The 23,724-nt window shown below is 38.2% G+C and overlaps 1 protein-coding gene and 2 long non-coding RNA genes across 4 annotated transcripts in view; 2 read left to right on the top strand and 1 right to left on the bottom strand.

The window, feature by feature from the left end:
* FEM1C (fem-1 homolog C) overlaps window positions 1–14,224 on the top strand; it is a 25,349-nt gene extending 11,125 nt beyond the window's left edge. For both annotated transcript variants that reach the window (XM_077911261.1, XM_077911260.1), the window contains exon 3: window positions 9,490–14,224. In XM_077911261.1, the coding sequence (XP_077767387.1) occupies window positions 9,490–10,799 (1,310 nt within the window). In that variant the 3' untranslated portion in view covers window positions 10,800–14,224. The remainder of the gene's footprint in view (window positions 1–9,489) is intronic.
* The window catches only part of LOC144321916 (uncharacterized), a 13,558-nt gene continuing 1,929 nt past the window's right edge, over window positions 12,096–23,724 (bottom strand). Inside the window, exon 2 of the long non-coding RNA XR_013387411.1 lies at window positions 12,096–19,087. This is a non-coding gene — a long non-coding RNA (uncharacterized LOC144321916). The remainder of the gene's footprint in view (window positions 19,088–23,724) is intronic.
* Window positions 20,643–23,724, top strand: part of LOC144321917 (uncharacterized) — a 25,561-nt gene continuing 22,479 nt past the window's right edge. Inside the window, exon 1 of the long non-coding RNA XR_013387412.1 lies at window positions 20,643–22,407. This is a non-coding gene — a long non-coding RNA (uncharacterized LOC144321917). The remainder of the gene's footprint in view (window positions 22,408–23,724) is intronic.

The following is a 23,724-nucleotide window of genomic DNA, read 5'->3' as shown; positions in this document are numbered from 1 at the left end:
TAACAGAATCTGTTGAATTGATATTTCTAGAAAACGTTTAAATTATAATAGACATTTTGTATTTGTAAAATATTTTACAGACTTTGTAAGAACATTTTTATTTCATTAAAAAATATAAATTGGGAGTGGTTTAAAAATGGACTAAATTCTGATCCTGGAGAACCTGAGTAATCCTATTCAAATTGAGATATTTATAAATTCTGTGTTGAAGGTCTTGTAGGATTTAAGTAGTTAGTTGATTGGTAGCAATTTCTTGCAAACAGTCACTTACTGTTTAGTCAAATCCAAAACATCTTGTGTGTAGCCTGGGCACTCTTAGGGCTCCTACTAGTTATTACTCAAAATAATAGTAAATTTTTGGATTTTTTAAACCCTTGACTCCTTTGTTAGGCACCTAAACTTTCACAGTTGAGCACGAATTCCTGTCTTTTATGTGCCTACTATCAAAAGATTACAGGTCTCTTTAGAATTAACAGCAACTAAGATTGGCACATTCATTCATTCATTCATTCATTCATTCCTTTATTTATTTATTTATTTATTTATTTTTAAAATTTATTTATTCATGAGAGACACAGAGAGAGAGAGAGGGGGGCAAAGGGAGAAGCAGGCTCCATGCAGGGAGCCCAACGTTGGACTTGATCCCCGGTCCCCAGGATCAGGCCCTGGGCTGAGGGCCGCGCTAAACCACTGAACCACCCGGGCTGCCCCCTTTATTTCTTTTTAAGATTGGCACTTTTAGGTCTTCTTGAGAAAGACTACCATGTTGTTTATTTGTTGTTTTATTGTTTTTATTATAATTCCAGTACAAACATAAAGTGTAATATTAGTTTTGGGTGTACCATATAGTGAGTCAGCACTTTCATACATCACAAGTGACTGGTTAATCCCCATGACCTATTTCATCCATCCTCATAACCATATTTTTGTGCAGGCGCATTTGCATTGTTTCCAAGGAATATGGCTACTTTTTATCCTTCCAGATTTTCTTAGCCCTGTTTCAAGGTTAAGTTACAGTAGTTGAAAATTAATATCTTTAGAGCTTACTATTTTAACTTTCTGTATAAATACTTGAACTGAATTAACACTTCATGGACCATTAGCTTGATTTTTTAAAGAATTAATTAATTAATTAATTATTGAGAGAGAAAGAGAGGGAGTACAAGCAGAGGGAGAGGCAGACTCCCTGCTGAGCAGGGAGCCCCATGTTTGGGGGGGGGGGGCTTGATCCCAAGATCCTGAGATTATGACCTGAGCCAAAGGCAGAAGCTTAACCCACTGAGCCACCCAAGCGCCCCCATTAGCTTGATTTTTAAGGAATGTCCATTTAACAAACATGTCTTTTAAGAAATCATGAGAATTTTCCATAATGAATTCAGTGTCAGAAATTTTACTTTTTCTTCAAATGAACGTGTTCTGAGTCAGGCACTGAGAATTGTATAGTACACTGTTTATTTACTTTTTTTCTTTAGTTAAAGGTAAATTAATTAAATTTCAATGCTAAATATCCTTAATTTCATCTAAGATGCCTAATAAGTATTTATTTTTGTATTTTGTGTTCTATTTTTAATTGTCCCTCTCACTTGGAGGATAGAAAATCAAGACATTATGAGGTACTGATACCAAATCTTCCATCGCACTATGGAAACATTTTTAAGAGGCATATAACCTCAGGAAAATGCTTGAGTTGAATATTCAGTAGTACTTGGCATGTGATATTGTGCACCAGAAGTTTAACACTGATGTTACCTAGCAAAAATTTCAGGTGATTTTATTGGTCTTTGGCATGTAACTTAGCACAGACTAGTCCCAAGAACATAGTAACTTGATTTTTAAATTCAGCTTGTTATATTTTTTCACAAGAACCTGTATTTAATCCTGAAAGCATCTTTCTCTTGAATGAAACAGTTAATAGAGCAAATATAGCAGATAACTGATTGTCATTTTATAAAATGCATGGAGAAAGTCAGACTAAGAAGCCCAGAAATTGGAAGGTAAATAGACTTGTCATAAAATAAAGTTTGTGAACAGACCTGTAAAAATGTCCTATACGCCTTGGTACAGAAGTAATATAAATTAAAATTCAAAAATTAATTCTGGTACCAGAAGGAATACAATAAAAGTAGATCTTTTAAAGATTACCTAATTCCTTTGGGATGAATTAAAGATGTATTTTAAGTTCTCACACATTTGTGATTCTGTCTTAAATTAGGCATTAATTTTTTTGTCATTCAGTTATTGAAGTAAAATTTATACACCATAAAATCCATCCTTCTCAGTATATAGTTCTGTAAGTTTTGGTAAACATACACTATAGTTTATCCACCAGTATAATAAAGATAGAATGGAAAGTTCCTGCATGCTCCTCTGTAGTTGGCCTCTCTCCCAGAATCCCCCCGCCCCAGCAATCACCTGTTACCATTAGTTTTTTAGGCATTAATTTGAATAGTGAAAATTCTGAAGCAGTGCACATGTATGTCAACAGGGAAGTGTGTATGTAAACTTGGACATGCCTCCTTACTTGAACTGTCACCATAAAGCCACTGAGAATGACTGTAGTATCTGGAGTTTGTGTAGACTGTACTCATCACTTAACGTGAGAAAATGCCCAGGATGTAGGCAAAAAGCAGGAAACGGTTTTATATGGACTGATTTACAACTTTCTCAAAACCTCTATATAGAGAGACAAAAATTATCATTGCTTTAAAATGATGTTTTTGTTTGTTTTTTAAGCTTATCTAAACTTTTGAGTCAAGGTCTAGGCTACAATTCAGAAGCACTGTTTTAGGGCCTCTAGGGCATGAAAGTGTGATGCTCATACACTTGCTACAGCAGTTAAAATCCTCTCCTAAGACTTTACTTTTTAAACTTATCCTCAGAAGCTAAATTTGAATCATTTTGTATGATAATCAAGTATTAAAAATTTAAGATTCTTACATTAGCCTTAGCAGTGTGCTGCTAGTTGGCATATTATATAGGATTTTGGTACTCTAGGAATAGACCATTTAGGTAAGAAAACAGATTTGTGTGGCAGTAACATTGGACTATTACAAGGTGTTACATAATACCATAATAGTAGGTGTAATAGGAATACCTACCAGGACGAGGGACACGTTCATTCACCAGGCATCCTCACAATGACACATTGGTATGGTAGAAACAAGGAAGTGTCTTCAGGCAGCTGAAGTTTCTGTAGAAACTTGAAGGACAAGAGATTAAAATGGTAAAGAAGAGAGAATGTATTAGAGAAAAATGAAAAGCAGAGGCATGGAGGTGGATGTGAGCAGGACGGTTCCTGGTGCTAGGAGCAGTACTTAGGATAGCATAATATGAAGCGTAAGTAGGGTCTCTGCCATGTGAATGGCAGGTATTGACAATGCCTTATAGAAGGTGTTGGCAAACTGGCCCAGGGGTCAAATCCTGCCCACCTGCTGTTTTTGTGTTGTCTGACAGCTAAGATGTTTTATATTTTAATAGTTTAAAATAGTTTAATAGGGGAAAAATTCAAGGAGAATAGTACTCAGTGATACATAAAAATGCCATGAAAATCGTATTTCAATGTCTGTAAGTCAGGTTTTGTTGGAAAGCGATTGCCTCCATTTAATGTATTGTCAACAGACGCTTCTTGCCATGGTAGAGTTGAGTGGTTACAGTAGAGACAATTACAGCTTGCAAAACCTAAAAATACATCAGGCCCTTTATAGAAAAAGTTTGCCAACTCCTGGTGAAACTCCCAGTGTGGCGTTTACATTGGACATGATGAGAAATGAAGCTGGACAAGTAGGGAGTCAAATAATATCTCAGTCTTTTAAAAATCCATTTCTCATAGTGTATTTTCTGTGTGTTCTCAGTAACCAAGATGAAGCTTTACTTCACATAACATGTTCTGAAACTATGGATTTTTCTTCATTGCCCTCCCACCTTCCACGGATAGTGCTTTGGGAATTAGTGTTGTAGCATTTTGAAAGCCATCTAAAAGGTTTTCAACGGTTTCTTCAGAGGAAGCATGAAAGTGTTGGAGTTGGAAAGGAACGTGATCGGGGGAGTTTCATTATGAGGTTTGGCTTATATTAGCTACAGCTTATTCATCAGATTCTAGTACAACTAACATTTAGAATGTGACCCCAGGAATGAGCAGTACACTGCAGTTGCCGTTGGGAGACATGGGTTTGTGTTTTACTACCAATTTCCCTGCTTTCTATTTGTAGAATAAGTATTTTCTCTACTTTGCAGAATTGCAAATATAAGATCACAAGGAGGCAATCGCTAATAAGTAACATTCAGGAAAAGAAGAAATGCTGCGCTAACGTATGGCTACCTTTTTCTTCTCCATTAATGTCTGCTTTTATGATTTGCTTCTATTTTCTCTGGGTTCAATTTTACTGTTTTTCGCCTTTAGTTTCCTGAGATGAAAACTGAGCCATCTTTTTAAAGCCTTTCTTTTCTATTGTGCACGTTTGAAGCACAGTTTTAGCCACGTCCCACAGGATTTGTTACTTAAGGTTTTCATATTCACACAGCCACAAATTTCCATTGGGATTTCTTCTTTGACCCATGGGTTATTTAGAAGTACGTACTTAAAAATTCAAATCTGGGGATCCCTGGGTGGCTCAGCGGTTTGGCACCTGCCCAGGGCGCGATCCTGGAGTCCCCGGATCGAGTCCCACATTGGGCTCCCGGCTTGGAGCCTGCTTCTCCCTCTGCCTGTGTCTCTGCCTCTCTCTCTCCCTCTATGTCTATCATGAATAAATAAAAAATAAAAAATAATAAAAAATTTAAAAAATCTTAAAAAAAATTCACATTTATGGAGATTTTCCTAATGTTTTGTTGTTGCTGCTGTTGGTGTGTGTATGTGTGAGAGATCTTTTCTTTTCTTTTCTTTTTTCTTTCTTTTCTTTCTTTTCTTTCATTTCTAACTTGCATTGTGGACTTCGAGCATAATCAGTGATACCAGTCCCTTGACATTTCTGTGAACCTTGCTTTATGGCCAGGATGTGGTATGTGTATTCTTTCATATATCCTGGAAAGAAAACGGTATTCTACACGTGTTCCCATATATATGTCAGTTTAAATCAAGTTTGTTAATTGTGTTCACATCTTCTCTACCCGGATTGGTTTTGTTCTCTACTGAAAGAGGTGTGCAAGTCACATGATGGCAGGTTTGTCTGATTCTCCTTGTAGTTCTGTTGATTTTTGCTCTATATAATTCAGACCTATGCTTTTCAGTAAAAGCAAATTTGGAAATACTGTATCTTTATGTTGTTTTGAATTTTATATCCTTGTAAAATGTTTTCCTTTACTCTAACCATACTTCTTGCCTTAACTGTCAGACAGCTTCCTTACTTATTATGGTTCATTTCTACATAGGGTATACATTTATTTCTATTTTTTTTCACTGCAGCCTTTTTCTGTCTTGAAGAAAAGATGTGTGTCCTGTAAGCAGCATGTAGTTGAGTTTTATGTATTTCTATTTTCAGTCTGATGGTTTGTGTCTTTTAATGAGAACATTGAGTTTGCTTGCATTTAATGTAATTACTGATACATTTGGGTTTTTACCTCCTACTTTCTGATTTTTATTTGTTCTACCTGGTTTGTGTTCTTTGTCTCTCACTTTTTGCTGGCTTTTGGATTATTTTTCCTTATTTCATTTTTTCACTGTAGTAACAGAGTATGCATCCCTCTATTATTTTAGTGGTTACCATACTACTTTGGCTTGCCAAAGGAGTAACATACATTTCTGAGTTTACCACTGTCCAAGCAATGCAAAAATCATTAGAATACTTTAATTCTAATTCCCCTTCTTACTTTTATGCTCTTGCTGTCATGCATTTTATTTCTATATGAATTTCAGGCCCTGTGAGACACTTGTTATTTTCAAAGTTAGTATTTCTCCCAAATTTACTGCTTTTGTTGATGCTTATGATCATAGTTCCGTGCTTCCATGTGACTCCTCTTCTTTTAGCCTGGAGAACACCCTCTAGTATTAGATCTGCTGGTAATAAATACATTGGTTTTTCTCGTTTTGTTCTTAACTGAAACAGCCCCTCATTCACATGTATTCTTGCTGTGGATATAAAATTCTCAGTTGGCAGTTATTTTTCTATAGTGCTTTCATAATGCCATTGTGTTGTCCTCTGGCTTCTTGTTCCTGGTGAGAGCTTTGCTGTCAGCCCAGCTGTTGCTCTTGTGCAGGTCATTCTCTGCCTGTAGTAGTTTTCTCTTTGAGCACTCTGCAGTTTTGCTGTAGTCTGCCTCGAGGTGGTTTTCTTTGACTTTATCTTTCTGGGTGTTTGTAAAACTTACTAAATTTATAGTTTTAATATTTTACCAGCTTCAGAAAATTCTTAGATTTTATCTTCTGTGTATTGCTTTGGGCCCAGTTTCTTCCTCTAGAATTCTGGCTTTGAGAGCATTAGTCTTCTGACATGTTTCCTTCTGAGTCTTCACTGTCTCTGCTTTGCCAGCCTGTCATCTCCATGCTTCTTTCTGTGTATTTTCATCGGACTGATTTTCCGGTCACTCATTCTCTATTCAGCTGTGTGTAATGTGCTTGTAAAGCCACCCACTGAGATTTTCAGTTCTAGAACATCCATCTTCTTCTTTTTTTGTATTTTCCAGTTTTCTGCCTAATTCTCAGAATTGTTTTTTAGTCTCTCTTACTTTGCTAAGCATAATACTATTTTAAAGTCCAATAACTGTATTATCGGGGTCTTCTGTAGGGCTTTCCCATCAGTTCTTATTTGCTTTTTGTGTTGTGGCTCCTTTGTTTGGATACCAAGTGTTATATATAAAGAATGTAAAACAGTAATTTGAACCCTAGTAAATAAATAGATAATATCTAGATACTATTTTTTGTAAATAATATTTGTATTTGCTCCTGCCTTTTGACTACTTTCACTAGCAATCCTGAATTTCTTTAATTCAATATCAACATGATCTTAAATTGGATTTTGGTTCCTCCAGTGGCTGGTCTGTCTGTAGTTTGTCTTCAACTACTTGAGTGCAGCCACCTCAGAGCTAAAACTCAAATGTGTGGGGGCCTTCAAAGTTCCCTTCTTGGGGGACTCTGGACTCTGGTTTTCTCCTCTGGCCCTGCCCAGCTGTCAGAAACTCAGTTTCTTAGCTGCTGCTTCCAGAATCAGAAGAGGCCACTGGGGGAAGCTTCCCCAAATTCTGGACATGTCTGATTTTCTTTCTTCTCCTGGGTATGGTCTTTTTAGCTCTCTACCTGTGGTCAGATTTTTAAAAATAAATTTTTCAGCTTTTTAGTTATTACCAGGAGGGTGATCCTAATACTTCAACCATTACTAGATGTGAAACTATTCTATAGGTTTTTTACTTAAGAAAACTTTTTTTCTAATGTATGGTTGTTCTAATACAGCAGTTTGGTTAATTAAAAAACTGGCTTCTCTTGCATTCCTACCCTTGATTTTATGTGACTCTGAATGGAGAAGAATGCCATCTAAACCTATTTCTCTTATATTGTCTCTTAGAGGAAAGGGAGAAGGTAAGGGATTCCTAAAGGAGATTAATTTGGTAGAGTCTGTGTTTAATCGAAATCATTTGGTAGAGTCTGTGTTTAATTGAAATCATTTTGAACCAATGAACACGAGTAGTCAGAAGTTCTGGGCTTTCTTATTCTTAGTGCTTGGCTTATAGACAAATTGCTAAAAAATTTCATCAGACGCTGTTCTGTTGTAGACCTTTGAAATCCTGAGTTAGAATAAATGTATGCAGATAATCATGTACTTCCTGTAGGTGTCATGGGAGACTAACCAGGATGAACCTATGGAGAGATTCAAGCCCCAATGGGTAATAACTGGCTTTTTCAAATTTTAGTTATAGATTTGTTGTGTGAAATATTGAGGTTTAAACTACTTTCTAGTGGCACCTGGATGGCTCAGTCGGTTAAGCATCTAACCCTTGATCTCAGTTCAGGTCTTGGTCTCAGAGCCATGAGTTCAAACTCTGCATTGGGCTCTATGCTGCGCATGGAGCTAACTTAAAAAAATAATAAAATAAAAGTTCTTTAATTTAATAAAAAAAAATATACTAGTTTCTAGGACACATACTGTGTCAGGGGTCTCCCAAGGCCATTCACGTGTCTGGAGGTGAGTCCACATATAATTATAGCCATGGCTAATGTTTATTACAGTGATATAATAAGGATGTGCAGCTGGATCCTAAGGGGAAAGGCACAGGTGGGGCCTAGAAGAATCTGTGTGCAGGCTTTTTTACACTGTCTCTTCGTAAGAGGTTACACAGAGCAGTGTCTGCCCAGGGAAATCCATTAGGAGACTCGGAGCCCAGGGTTTCTATTGGATATCGTTCACATAGGCACCTTCTGCTGAAATACCCCCAAAATCCATACTCCAGGAAGAAAAGCAGGTATGCAGCACAAACTATATTGTTTATACAAACAGTGGGCTGCCCTTATAATGGGAGGGAAAGTTTTCTGATCTGTTGACATTGGGAGTTCTCTGCAAGTAGCTCTTTCTAAAGATGCCATTGTTGTCCAGCTGTGTTAACTCTTTGCTGCACATGTGCCTAAAATGACTCACCGTTGAAATTTTCATTTTCCGCAAACACCATAGGTAAACATCAAAGGTCTGTGTGATAATTTTTGTTACGAAAAGTAGTAAAATGTTTGGCATTAAAGCTGGGCAGCTAAAATACTTGGGTGGTTATAATGTCTTAATATGTTGCATATGGGCTTTTCCTAATGTGTCAGAGCTTGTTGTCCATTTTAATCCATGTGTGGGAAGAAGAAGACAGCATTGGAACATTTAGTACATCTTAAAAGAATGTTTAAAAAATTAAATTACAAAGGGAAATAATCCATTACGAAAGGATACTTCAGATGGCTCCTTTTAAACTTCCAGTTGAACCACCCACATATTTTTTCACTTTTTACTGGACTTGTTTTTCTTATGGGTGCTTTCTGAGGAAAGTATGTTGTCACTGAGAATTTTGATTAAGACAGCTGAGGTTCATTTGGCAATCAGAAATATTGAAAAAATAGTTTGACTACTGTTAGAATCTTAGATATTATAGATTAGATTTCTCGTTTATAAATGTGGAAGCTGACCCAGAAAGTTAAGTAACTGTCTGCAAAGTTGAATAGCTGGTTAATTTCATTTCATTGCTTTTTAGTCACAGAATACACACTTGAAAACGTTATTGAAAAAACCCAAGAGGCCATGGATTCATTTGGAATTTTCACTTAGTGTCTTTCATGATCTTCTTATATGCCTAATTTGGCCATTTAGTTAACAAACTCAACAAGTACTTATGTAACCCCTGCAATGTGTCACACTAGTTTTAGGTGCTGAGAATCATTTTTTTCTCATTTGTGTTCAGATTAAAGTATGCCTGTCCCATGAAGGTCAGCCTAGAACTGCCTTTTTTGAGATTGCTAAGCGACATTTATGTGCTATGTGGTCTTCTGGTCCCTCAAAGTATGTTTCTTTTTACTCCCTTCTCCTTAAGGTAATACTGCATTGCATGATTGCGCAGAATCTGGAAGTTTGGACATCATGAAGATGCTTCTTATGTATTGTGCCAAGATGGAAAAGGATGGTTATGGAATGACTCCTCTCCTCTCAGCAAGTGTTACTGGTCACACGAATATTGTGGATTTTCTGACTCACCATGCACAGACCAGCAAGACAGAACGGATCAATGCTCTAGAGCTTCTGGGAGCTACATTTGTAGACAAAAAAAGAGATCTACTTGGGGCCTTAAAATACTGGAAAAAGGCAATGAACATGAGGTACAGCGATAGGACTAACATAATTAGCAAACCAGTACCACAGACGCTAATAATGGCTTATGATTACGCCAAGGAGGTTAATAGTGCAGAAGAGCTAGAAGGTCTTATCGCTGACCCTGATGAGATGAGAATGCAGGCACTATTAATTAGAGAACGTATTCTGGGTCCTTCTCATCCTGATACCTCCTACTATATTAGATACAGAGGCGCTGTCTATGCGGATTCTGGAAATTTCAAACGATGCATCAACCTCTGGAAGTACGCTTTGGATATGCAGCAGAACAATTTGGACCCATTAAGCCCCATGACCGCCAGCAGCTTGTTGTCTTTTGCTGAATTGTTCTCCTTTATGCTCCAGGATAGAGCTAAAGGCCTGCTGGGCACCACCGTTACATTTGATGATCTCATGGGCATCCTGTGCAAAAGTGTCCTTGAAATAGAGCGAGCCATCAAACAAACTCAGTGTCCAGCTGACCCGTTACAGTTAAATAAGGCTCTTTCCATTATTTTGCACTTGATTTGCTTGTTAGAAAAAGTTCCTTGTACTCTAGAACAGGACCATTTCAAAAAGCAGACTATCTATAGGTTTCTTAAGCTGCATCCAAGGGGAAAGAATAACTTCAGCCCCCTTCACCTGGCTGTGGACAAGAATACTACCTGCGTAGGGCGGTACCCTGTGTGTAAATTTCCATCTCTGCAAGTCACGGCCATACTGATAGAGTGTGGTGCTGACGTCAACGTCAGAGACTCTGATGACAACAGCCCCCTGCACATCGCTGCTCTGAACAACCATCCCGACATCATGAATCTCCTTATTAAATCAGGTGCACATTTTGATGCCACAAACTTGCATAAACAAACTGCTAGTGACTTGCTGGACGAGAAGGAAATCGCTAAAAATTTGATCCAGCCCATAAATCATACCACATTGCAGTGTCTTGCTGCACGTGTCATAGTGAATCATAGAATATATTATAAAGGGCATATCCCAGAAAAGCTAGAGACCTTTGTTTCACTTCACAGATGATAACCCAACTATCTTTTAGCACTGTTTAAAGCACGGATCGCTGACAGTTGCCTCATAAACGAGCACTGTTGTGAGAACACCAGCATTCACTTAGCTTGATATCCTCGTGCTCTCATTGGCTAAAGCATTAGAAGCATCAAATTTACAGGATTGGTTTCCCAGTATTTAATATAAATATACCATATAATATATTTGTGAATTATTGAGAAATGTAATGTCATTTGAATTTCTAAAATTGTCTGCCAAAGGCTTATCTGTTCTGGTTCTATTTGCTGTTGGGTGTTTGGGACAGAGTTCACTGTTTTTCAGTGGTGTCTTTATACTTTATTGGTTTGTGAATTTTATACAATTGAAGGTCTTCTTTTTTTTTTTTTCCCCTGCTTCTCTTGTCCAAGCTTCTTCCCTATTTCCACTTGATTTTTTTCCTAACCATTTCTACTTACCACTTTCTCCCCTCTTAACGGACCCATGCTAGGTTGCATACCCTTTATGGACCTGTTACCATTTGCAATTACCATAAGTGCTTTATCTTCTCTATGCACCGGCTTAAACTGGACTGTTGTATGTTAGCACATTTTCTATGCAGCAGTTGGTCAACTTCAACTCAGAACACTCTTAAGTTTGTTATAAAGCTCATTTTTTTGAAAGTAGTACTCTTGTAGCATGACAATTTTTAGAGCTGCAGGTTGGCTACCTGAGCTCAAGCTTTTCTGTTTTTTTTTTTTTTTTTTCTTCTTTCTGAGGTTTCTCTCTCTAATCCACTGAAATTATTGTGTGCTAAATTTGGGAAACAAATCTCTTCTAACTCATTAACCCAGTTGAAATTTAGGTCTGTCATCTTAATATATCATGCAGTAAAAGGAAGACTCTTTACAAAGTGACCCACCTTTCATGCTGCACCAGCGTTGTCCTGCTTGTGCTGATGATGTGATTAGGTGTAGAGAATTTGCTGAAATTTAACCTCCAAGTTTATCACACAGCTTTAATGAGTCACAGTGAAATACACAGTGATTGAACCGCAGATCACTTTTAGTTACAAAAAGAGCTAAAGCATGTCAGTGGCATGATGCTTGCCAAGCCAGATCTAGGCATCTAGGATAATTAAGGTATTTTAGTACGCAATTTACTGCCGTAGTATTAAAGGTCAGTAACAGTGTCCTTTCTTCCAGCTTACGTATACCTTTAAAGATAACTTGCATGAATTACTTTGGTCTCAGTTATTTGTCACCACAGTTAAACACAAAAAGGTCGCAGTGCTTCCTATTCCCCTACTGAAAGTTATTAGCTTGACTCTGCTTTTCTTTTTTTTTTTTTTACGGTTTTTTGTTTTTGTTTTTTCTTCCCAACAGCTTTGCTAATGCCACAGAAAGGGCTCTTTTAAGAAAAGATAAGTGAAAAGTACTAAAAAAGATTCAGGTAATTATCATTCAGCACTTTATTGTTATTCAGAATAAAATTTATGACAGCACATTTGCCCTGCAAATGTCTTAAAGAAATTGTTCTGAATAAAAAGCTCCTTATTTGAGGAAAAAAACCTCAAGTTTACCTGTGAGTTGAATGAGCTGGATCACTTGGGTTTTTGCTTGCATTTTCTCCTGAGGGTTGATGTCATGGTATTTACAGAGTCATCACTGCAAAGAATCACCTTAGGTTTATTTCATCTTTATTCAGTTAAAAAAAAAACACACAAAAAAACAAAAAAAAAAAGCCCAACTCACGAATAGTAGTAAATTTAAAAAAAGCGTTAGACTTACTTTTCTAGTTAAATAATTGAGATTTAATCTTTTTTAAACTATCCTTATTTTGCTAGGTTGTGAATTGCATTTCACCATTAAAAAGGGTAGAATGGGATGTAACTAGTCGTGGTCACTCTCCAGCCTTTTGATGAAGAGACTTTAAACCTGTATTTACCATGGGCAGATTTGTTGGAATGTTTGAGTTATCACATATATTAAGAGTTTGTGATTAGACACACATTCTAGAAATATCAGACATTGAGATTTTGAAATCATTTGCCTCTAACCTTGTGATATAAGGAGTACATATGCATGAACTGCTTTTTTCTAAAAAGGGAAACTGTAAGTTCAGTAAATCTAGTCTAGTAGATCCCAGTAATTTGAGGGTAAAAGCTGAGCAATTGGGTTTTTCAGTGACTTAATATTTTCCTCTCCTTTTTTGGGAGGGAATAAGAAAGCTTTCATGTTTTTATGGTTAGGTGCACCTCCCTCTACTTGACAGGTGAACTTAACTTGTACGACTCTAGTGGAACTAAAGATTTCTTTACATCTAGCATCTTCCACCACTAAATATTGATTGCTTAAAACTGTTCGTCAGTGTTGAGAACTGAACTGTCTTATTTCAGTTGGGATACAATTCTACTTCATTGGCCATCTCCCCAAACACTGTTAGTTCTTAACAAGTGATTTGATTTGATAGCTCTGAACTGTCCATGATTTTATTTTGGAGGAGGTTGGTTAATGAATGTGACCCCAGACACTGTTAAGGCTTTTGTTAGAAAGTATTCTCAAAATTGTTGACTGAATTAAAAAAAAAAAAATTGTGTTACTTTTTTTTTTTTTTAAACTACGAGTCCTTTAAAACTGAATGAGCTAATTGTGCTCCTGTGGGTCGAACTAAACTATCCACTTTAGCACGGTGATGTTGGCTGGAATTTATAAGTTGATGCCATTTCTGTAAAAATGCTCTGTCAGACCTGCTGAATTTTAGATGTTCCACTACTGACCATTCCTGGAGAAGAAACGGTCATTTTACTCCATTTACTCAGATTAGATATCAGTCTACTTTATACAGACAAGTGGATTGTAGATTTTTAAAAAAGGGTCATTTTCTTATCCATAAATCTGACAAGGGCATAAAACCCAAATCAGCAAAAAAGTAACTTGGTGCCCATTACGATTTTGAAGTTAAGTGATTGCTTACTTGTAAAATGACTACCTTAATGTATAGTATTTAAGAGACCCCCATCTACTGTGACTTGAGAAAACTCTTTATGTATGAAAAAATTGCTCTTTAAAATCATATCACCCGGCTGAAACCTTAGGTTGAATTTTACAGGTAAAATAGTCCTTGTAATTATCAGAATTGTGGGGGCCAGATGAGATGATAACCATATTCTTATGCACTGCAACGGCAGCATTATTGCTTGGAACTTTAACCATTTTAGAGTTAGATCCTAAAGATACTAATTGGTCGTCATCCTTTTTCTTATTTCTTTTTTTCTTTTTTTCCCCCACCCTTATATATCACTAAACAACTAGTTTCTCCCTTTCGTCACTTCCCATTGTGTATTTTTCAGAAGAAGTACTGTACTCAGATGCCAGCCAATAAATTGTCACATAATGGAAAATGATATGCCACAACATTCATTGTAAGGTTTAATAAAATTAAATTTGCACCAAATACAAGCGTATTTGTATTAACTCTTTTAAGATTTTGTTAGAAAGATACCGGGTGGGGGGGTTGCAGAGGGAAAGAATCTCAAGCAGATTCCCCACTGAGTGCGGAGCTCTCTATACCCCCAGGCTCAATCCCTCAACTCTGAAATCATGATCTGAGCTGAAACCAACACTCAACTGACTGAGCCACCCGGGTACTCCTTGTATTAACTCTTAATACTTGATTGATAATATCTTAATACTTTGATAGTGTGCTCCTGTTTCAAAAAAATGCCCACTTGGTAATTTAAGGTCAGAACTGTTAGAACATTGTTCATACTTGTATTTTAAAAACAAAGATGGTTTTTCTACAGTTCTAATTTCTTTTCTAGTGAGGACCACAGAAACTAAGATACAGAAAGACTTATTCAGTGCATAGGAGACGGCTGCTTGTAAGTCTTGTATTTTAACCAGGAGAGGGGCTGCTTGTAAGTCTTGTATTTTAACCAGTTTGGTATTAGGTATCAGAAGTGTGTCAATAATTATATTACTATGAAGGCAGGTGTCATGATTTATTTCCATCACTTCTTAATCATAACATCTGGGTAGTCTTTGTTTTTTTCTTGTATGTAGGTTTTTTTGGTAGGTCCAGAAAATACTCTGGCTGTAATTTCTAGACTCTAAACATAAATTGAAATAACCAATTGTATAGGCTCTCCCTACTTGAATCATTAACCTGCCTTGCCAGTAACAAGTACAGACTTGTCTTTCCAACAGGACCCTTTTCAACCTTAGTCTTGCTTATCCTTGGTTCAATGTCCCCTGACCACCACCACCACCACCACCACCAGTAGTTAAGAGGAAATCTTCCAAATTTATAAGGATAAGAAAGTTCTATTTTTAAAGATTCGAACAAGAAAAAGCCTTAAGTCCTAAGGACATTGTTTCTTCAACATACTTTTTAATTTTTATTTTTTCCATGTCTGTACTATCAGACTGTTCTTTTTTTCCTTCTTATCTATTTTGCCCAACCCCCACCCTCCTTGCCTCTAGCAACTACCAGTATGTTCTCTGCATTTAAGAATCTGTGTGTTTTGTTTAGATTTCACGTAGAGTTGAAGTCATGCGGTATTCGTCTTCCTCTGACTTACTTCACTTGGCACAATACCCTCCAGAATGTTTCCTTAAGTAATTTGGGGTCATGAGAGTTGTAAAATAATTGGTTTCTGGGTGCCACCCTGTTACATTTTATTATAAAGGTACTTTTAAATAAGATTGGCTCTCCTAAAATTAACTTAGCTTAATAGAAATCTAAATTTTATTTTCCTAATCTAATATTTGTCTGATTGCAAAAGTGAATCCAGTTCCCTGTCCTTAAGAAATTGAAAATTTAAACTTAAAAAGGATACATTTAAGATGCACATTCATATTGAAGAAGGATTCAAGGAGTAGTAGTTCTCCTGAAACATCCTAGGTACTTATGAACCAACTGTATACTTCGGTGTGAGTCGGGGAGTAGAGTGCTTTAAAGAATTTGACATTATTACTAAAAACAAAAGTGGAAAAACAATGTGTCTATTACAGAAAAATTAAAATATACAAAACTTCCCAGTAATTAGTCTCTTGTTATGTGAGGTCTACTTGGTTCTTTTAGACCTATTTGAGCCTTACCTTTTAATTTACTCTTTTACTTTTTGGAAAGACCAAATATAACTTTGTTACTGGCAGATTTCCCTTGTTCACAGAACAGATAACCAGGACTAGTTGATCCTTGGAGTGATATTTTTAAAAATCTTTTCATCCTTATCATTGAATGTCTTTGTAGATGATAATATCATTTGTGATGATACTTAGTTCTAAAACTTAGCAGGCACCATGGGGGTGCCTGGGTGGTACGGTCGTTTAAGCGTCGGACTCTTGATTTGGGCTCAGGTCTTGATCTCAGATCTTGAGATCGGGCCCCCTGTCCGGCTCTGCCATGAGTGTGGACCCTGCTGGAGATTCGCCTCTCTCTGCCTCTGCCCCTCCCCCACACATGTGCTCCTCTCACTCAAGTAAATCTTTTTAAAAAATTAAACTTAGCAGACACCTTGATTCTCTGTTTTTAAAAATGTGCTTATTCAATATATTCGTTACAAGGGCTCAACTGGAGATTACTAAAAAGCCAAGAAGAAAAATTATACCATAGCTTGAAGTCACAAGAGTCCTGTGCAGACCATCTAGGGAAAAATAAAAGACAACACAGAGTGAGGCTGGACAGCCAGGGTCAGGACTCTTACAGGGACACCTGCACTGAAGTTGTTTCTTGCGGCTACTTCAAGGTTGTGTTTCTAGAGTTTAGCAGCCTGTATTCAAAAGGGCTGCCAGTGTTGGGTCCTCCCAGTGGGCTCTGCTTGGAGAGCTGGATGGTCCTTGACATTAACACAGGGCAGGCCCCTCTTCTCAGGATGTCCAGGGACCGTGGTGTCCCTGTGGCTGGGGTTGCAGGGCCTGGGGGCTTTCCCCACTGACGCACTGTGACAGCAGCCACTGGGAACCCCCAGGGAGAGCTGCTACCATGGATGGTCCCCACCCATTTGCAGGGATGGTCTGATGGAGGGAAGGCAGAGATTCCCTTGTTGCTGTACTTTGTGAGCATCATCAGCTCTGGTCCCCAGAGTCCTGATGGCACCTTTCCCACCCCCAGGGGTCTGTCCTTTATGGCTGGAAGCTGGGGCACAGTTCTGGGAACCATCCCCACCTTGAGTCTTTACCAGTACCTGTCATACCAGTTCAGTGGAACTGATAATGAATTTCTTGCTGTACCAGGTACTATGCCAAATGACGATTTTTATATCCGTTTACTATTGAAGACTTTGGGAAATCAGCAAAAAGAAGACCACCAACTTTGCCTCCCAGTTATACGCAGTTAATGCTAACGTATGTTTTCTGTCTTTTGTTCTGTTTTAAATCTTCAATTCTTTCAAGACAAGCACATTCTTAAAATAGTGGGAGGTAGCTAAAATTCAGGAGATGCTGAAAATAGAATTAGGTCAAGAATGAATTTAAATGAGTGTGACCCGTTTATCCTGGAGAGTTAAGAGAACATTAGTGATGTTCCCCACGCCCTCTCAGAGATTTGATATATAGTTGAATTGTGAGTATTTGGATTGTGATTTTCTAGGGAAGAATACCAGAAGTGGTACACTGTTCTCACTACGCTCACCGGGGGTACCTGATGCCAATGTGACTTACCACTGGTGATATTAACCTTGAACATTTGGTTACGATGGTGTCTGCCAGGTTTCTTTCACTGTTGGAGACTTACCATTTTTCCATTCCATATTCTATTTGTTGGAAGTAAGTCACTAAGCCCAAGTCTTGCTCATGGAGAAGGGAAATTAAGCTCCTCTTCCTAGAGGGGGTATCTGCATATATTATTTGAAATTCTTTTTTTTTTTTTTTCAAGTAGCCTTCACACCCAGTATGGAGCCCAACACGAGGCTTGAACTCACGACCCTGAGATCAAGACCTGAGCTGAGATCAAGAGTTAGATGCCCAACTGGCTGAACCACCCAGGCGCTGCTATTATTTGGAATTCTTAATAGAAGGGAGATTTGCCCCTTCTCCCTCATCGGTCATTTTTCAGCATAGGCTTATGGATATGTATTTTTGTGTGTTACAATCAAATACTGTAAAGTAATGTTTCATCCCTCAGATCATTCTCGTTTTCACCATTGGGAGCCACATCATTTAAACTTTTTTTCTCTCTTGAGGCTTCCTTACTTCCTGACACCACAAAATATTCCAGGTTCATCTTGTATTTCTCCAAGGAGCCTTGTTCCCTTTTATTGGGGAATGATACTCAGAACGCAAGGCTTGATGGTCGGATGCACTGGTTGAATGTATATTGACACAGGACATACACATACCTACAGTTACTTCTCTGTTGTGCTGAAAATAAACCTGAGTTCATGCTTCTGCCTCCAACTCTTTATCCACTTCATCCAGCCCCCTGGGATTCTTTCTGGCTTTCTCCCTTGGCTTTATTTGCAACTTCTTTCTCTGTCTGTAAGAAACCTGACTCCTATTATCTATCATTTATTTGCCTATTTTTTCAACCCTGGTGTCCATCTAAAGTAGTTTCAGAAATGCTAACCCCAGTAGTCATGCAAGAAATTGACCTAGCAGAATACAGGGCTTATATACACTTCTTTTTAAATTTCTTTTTATCCTCAGCCTTATAATAATCCAAATGATCATTTTCCAAGGTTACTTAAGGCAACACCATTTGTGCTCAACAAAACTTGAGTGTGGTGGAAGATTCTGACTGCAAGCTGTGGCTCACCCTCAAAAACAAGGAAATGTCTAAGAGACATCATGTATAAAATGCTCACGTAGAAATGTAAACATTTAACCTGTTGCCAACTAACACTGTTCTCCTCTTTCTGTCTCAGCTGATGGTTCAGCAGATCGGACTCTAGTTATCTTTTTCACTGCTTTTGCTGATTTTCTAGCTTTTTCACGTTAAAATTAGAAGTTGCAATTACCGAAATAGAATCACAAGTTCCGAAATTGATCTTCTCACCATTTGAATCGGCCTTAAAGAGGACGTAAGATTCGAGGTCTGTTACGAGTCGGTGAGGGGCAAGGTTATGGAAGAGTCCTTCATTAGCTTTTCATTGCATTAAGATGGTATTCTCCATGATCACATGTTCACACACCTTAATCAATTTGTGCTGAAAGCCAAAATAAGAGGGTTGCTGGCAACTCTTGTAACACATAGTGCTCTGTATTGACTGAACTGGCTTTTCTTTAGACTCCAGCTATGCATACCTCGTAGACACCATGACTTGAAGGGACACAGTTAGGTCTGACTCTCAAGAGCTTAAGCAACTCCAGCCTGCCAGTGTTCTGAAAAGTTAAAAGAGGCTTTATGGCAGAAGGAAAATAAATCTGGGGGCAATTTATCACATGAATTCACACGTTCAGTAAATGCGTTGACCATCAGGCACTATACAGTGAGCCAGGGGTATAAACCTTACAAATACGAACCTTACAACCCTGCCATTTGAAGAGTGAGCAGTATTTTGGGAAAGGCAAACAAAGCCACTTTTTAGCTGTTCTGGAGGGGCAGAGAGTTTTTCTGACTTTTAGGTTTAATAAAAATTGAGATCAATCTTAAATTAAAATCTCTTGTATATTACACTGTACAAGGGCACCAGGGTGGCTCAGTAGGTTAAATGTCTGCCTTCGGCTCAGGTCATGATTCCGGGGTCTTGGGTTCGAGGCCCACAACGGGCTCCCTGCTCAGCAGGTTGGCTGCTTCTCCCTTTGACCCTCCTACCTCTTGTGTTTTCTCTCTCATTCTCAAATAAATAAGATCTTTTAAAAAATATAACATTGTATACCTTTTCCCCTCACCAGGACTGGCTATTTCATCTTTTTATCAAAATGAGGTTTAGAACGTACATAGTCCATTGGCTGAATTTTCTTCATCTTTTTGACACCATTATTGTGTTAAAATTTGTACTTTATATCTTATTTGAAATATGTACTTTTTCTTACAGAAAATTGAAGGAGCTATCCTTTGAATATGTGTGTGCGCATGCAGGCAAGTGACCTTTTTTGTATTCTGAACTCGTTAAATCTGGCCCATACTGTGCATTCAGAATGTGTGCTCACCATGATTGAAAATCAGTCAGTCTACCAGGTTTCATAACAAGATCTGTTCTCTGAAGTCTGGAATTTCAGAGAATTTTTTTTTAAACGAAGATATAAAATTGAAAGAAGAATAAAGATGAGTGAGGGATGGATCAAAAAATATATTTCACTGCTTTAACCTTCTGTTAATCTTTTAAGTCATCTAAAACTACTTTTAAAAAAACCTTGAAACTTATCCAGAAAATTTAACTTAATTAACTTCTTTGCTACCATTAGAATGGGGGAAATTTGGTTTGAAAGCAATGTTTTTCCTTTTTTCTGTACTCTAGCCTCTGTTTATAGTCTTTGTTTTTTAAAGGTCTATTATTTATTTGAGAAAGGGGGAAGAGAGCTTGCAGAGGGAGGGGTAGAGGGGGAGGGAGAGGGAATCTCAAGCAGACTCCATGCTGAGTGCAGAGCCCGACATGGGGTTTCATCTCAGGAGCCTGAGATCACGACCTGAGCCAAAACCGAGTCAGATGCTTAAACAACTATGCCACCCAGGTGGCCTTATCATCTGTTTTTAATGTTGACACAAGTGAAAATGATTTCAGGACATTAATCCAGTAAGAATGTGGTATTTTTGTCTGAGCTATGGCCCTGAGAAAGATGGTAAATAGGATATTACTCAAGTCTGTAAATGTTTTCATCAGCAATGGTATATGTTGATTTGGGTTTGTTTCATTTTTCTAATCTGACTCCGTCTTTTAACAATTGCATTTTAAATTATTTACATTTAAAGTAATTTCTAATTCATTTGGATTTCTACCATATTACTTCCTTTCCTACCTTCAGGGAGATTGTTCTCTTTATTTCTTATTCTCTCCATTTGTTTAGAATTCTTAAGACAAAAAAACAAACAAACAAAAAAACGTTGTTAGTGACTACTTTTACATTTTTTAACATGTATACCAGGTTGAATTGTAGTCCCAAAACATATGTACACCCAGAACCTCAGAATGTGACCTTATTTGGAATAGGGTCCTTGCAGATATATTTATAGGGCAAGGATTTCAAGATGAGGTCATCCTGGATTAGGATGGGCTCTAAATCCAATGAAGAGTGTTTCCTTTTAAGAGACTAGTAGGGAGACGGCCACGTGAGGACAGAACCACACTGCAGGGAGGCCATGTGAAGATGGGAGCAGAGATCAGAGGGTTGTAGCCACAGGTTACAGAAAGCCAAGGGCTGGTGGCAGCCACCAGTAGTTGGGAGAGGTGCGGAGACAGATTCTTCCTCAGATCTTCCGAAGGAGCTGATCCTGTTGACACTTGGCTTTTGGACTTTGCCTGCTGCAACTGCTGTCATTTGAAGCCAAGTTTATGGTAAACCACTGGAGTAGGCCCAGAAGACGAATATAGCATGCATGCCGGCTTGATGGAGCTCCACAGACCTTGGGATGTTTTCCCTCCTCTCTCTTACCTCTTGAATTTCTGGTCATTACACACCTAAGAGGATGGCTCACCCTGGATTTTAACGCTTCTCCCATATGAGTGAATCATTTTCTCATTTTACTTGTGCTCCAAGGGACTTATATTTACCAGTTTCACAAATAGCACTGTTCATTACCTGCAGCCTACTTTTCTTCCTTTGGGGAAAAATTCTTTTTTTTTTTTTTTTTAAGATTGTATTTATTTATTCATGAGAGACACAGAGAGAGGCAGAGACAAAGGCAGAGGGAGAAGCAGGCTCCCTGTGGGGAGCCTGACGCTAAACTTGATACCAGGACCTGGGGATCATGACTTGGCCGAAGGCACTCAACTGCTGAGTCACCCAGGTGCCCCAGGAAAATTCTTCCTAACATACAGAAGACACTTCAAAGATGTATGTTAACAGCTTTTCTATGGACAGTGCTGCCCCTCAGCATTTTGAAGCTACTCTTCCATTGTCTTCTGGTGTCCAGTGCTGCTGAGAAGTTGTGTCATTCTTTGTTCCCTTGTGGGTGATCAGTTTGGTTTTTTTTTTCTTCTCCCACTTACTTTGAGATCTTCTATCTTCAGCATTTTGCAGTTTCTTTTATGATGTGACTAGGTTGCGACTAATCTCTTTATCCTGCTTGTGACTCAGTATGGTTCTTCAATCTGTGGATTCCCATCTTTTTTTCCGTTCTGGAAAGTTATCGCCCATTGTATCTTTGTGTGTTGACTCTTCCTCATTCTCTGGATTCTTCCCTTCTGGGACTCTAGTTGGACCCACTGTTAGACTTTTCTGGTTTCTTCTTTGTCTGTTTTCTTAACTCTTCACTGTCTCTGTCCTAGACTCTCATCTTCCAGAACCATTCCTCTGTCTTCACTAATTCTCCCTACACCTGCTGTCCAGCCTATTTAGTTTTGAAATTTCTACCGCCTCTGTTTTTATTTCCAGCAGTTCTCTTTTGTACAAGTAGCCTTGTTCCTTTTTCAGTTTCTCTCAAGCACTGTGCTAATATTCTTACTTCATGATTCCTTTTCAGCAGGCTGTCTCGAGTTCAGGGGCTGCCAATCCTCCTGTGTATGGTGCTCCCTCTTGATAAGCCTTCTCTCCTCCTGGAGGTTGTAATTTTATTTATTTATTTAAAATTTATTTATTTTAGAGAGAGAGAGAGAGCACGGGTCGGGGGAGGGTGAGAGGAAGAGAGAGAATCTTAAGCTGGGCATGGAGCCTCATGTGGGGCTCGATCTCAAGACCCTGAGATCATGACCTGAGCCGAAATCAAGAGTTGATGCTTAACCAACTGAGCCACCCAGGTGCACCTTTAATTTTATTTTTATAGCTGTCCTCAGTGGGTGGCCATTCTTCAGGACTGAGACCTAGGAGTTCAGGGAATATCCCTACAGAGCAATCAGGGTTCCAAGGATTCTAGAATTCATATTTTACATTAAATTTTCAGCTTGATCATCCTACAGGAAGAGGGTGAAATTAATTTGGATCCTATGTCCAGTGTGTGGGCTTCTGGTTAGTTTCATGTGAGAGCATTTAGTTATTTCACCTGATGCGGAGTAATGGGCAGACAACAAAGGCTCCTAGCTGCCTTTCTGGACGAGGAGGCTGAGGTTTTCTTGTGAACTACTCATTCGGGGTCCTGATGTCATGTGTAACTGAGACTCAAGGAGCTGCCTTTTCTGGGTACAGAGTCCCCAGCCATGAGATACTCCTACCCCATCCATGTAGGTATTACGTCCATCTCCATGTGTTTGTGATTCGAGAGCAGTCCACACTCAGCAAGATGCCAGCCTCCTTTTCAAACTGATGGGTCACAAGTCCAAGAGTTATTAGAGGGTTTTAAGTTTTATAAGTTAGAGGTGAATCAAGGTCATTCTTATATTGATATTCTTTCCAGAGTTCAGTTATATTTTGTTAGTGGGTCAGAAAGGCATAGAATTATAATTGTGCTGAAAGTTGTATAAATATAACCTTGGGAATGCCCTTGGGATTCACTTCTGAATGTAAACATTGTTTTTCCTCTGCCACCATAGAAAAAACAAAGTTCCTTAGAACAACCCGTAATGAGGCCCAGATCTGGGGCTAAGAACTTTTTGAGCCACAGAGAGGTCTTCATTTTGTTGTCACAGACTGTAGACCCAGCTCAAGTAAACCTGCTTATAATGTCCAGGGTAAAAGAGAGGGTGAAAATTTGATATAGCACATTTTCTCTCCTTTACTAGAAACATTCACTCATGGGTTATTTTCTTGTGCAAAGTACAAGTTCTATTTTTATTCTTATTTACATGTTTGTGAAGCATTTAGTGTCTCATGACCCTTTAAGAGAATGTCATACGCCACTAACAGTGGACTGATATCTTGAGGTAGCTAAAAGAAATGTGCATTTAATGGATCTTTCATTATTCCATTTGTGCCAGAATACTGGA

Source organism: Canis aureus, chromosome 10 (assembly GCF_053574225.1).
Source record: "Canis aureus isolate CA01 chromosome 10, VMU_Caureus_v.1.0, whole genome shotgun sequence".
Taxonomy (NCBI): domain Eukaryota; kingdom Metazoa; phylum Chordata; class Mammalia; order Carnivora; family Canidae; genus Canis; species Canis aureus.
The sequence above is the reverse complement of the archived record's forward strand: the minus strand, read 5'-3'. Positions and strand labels throughout refer to the sequence as shown.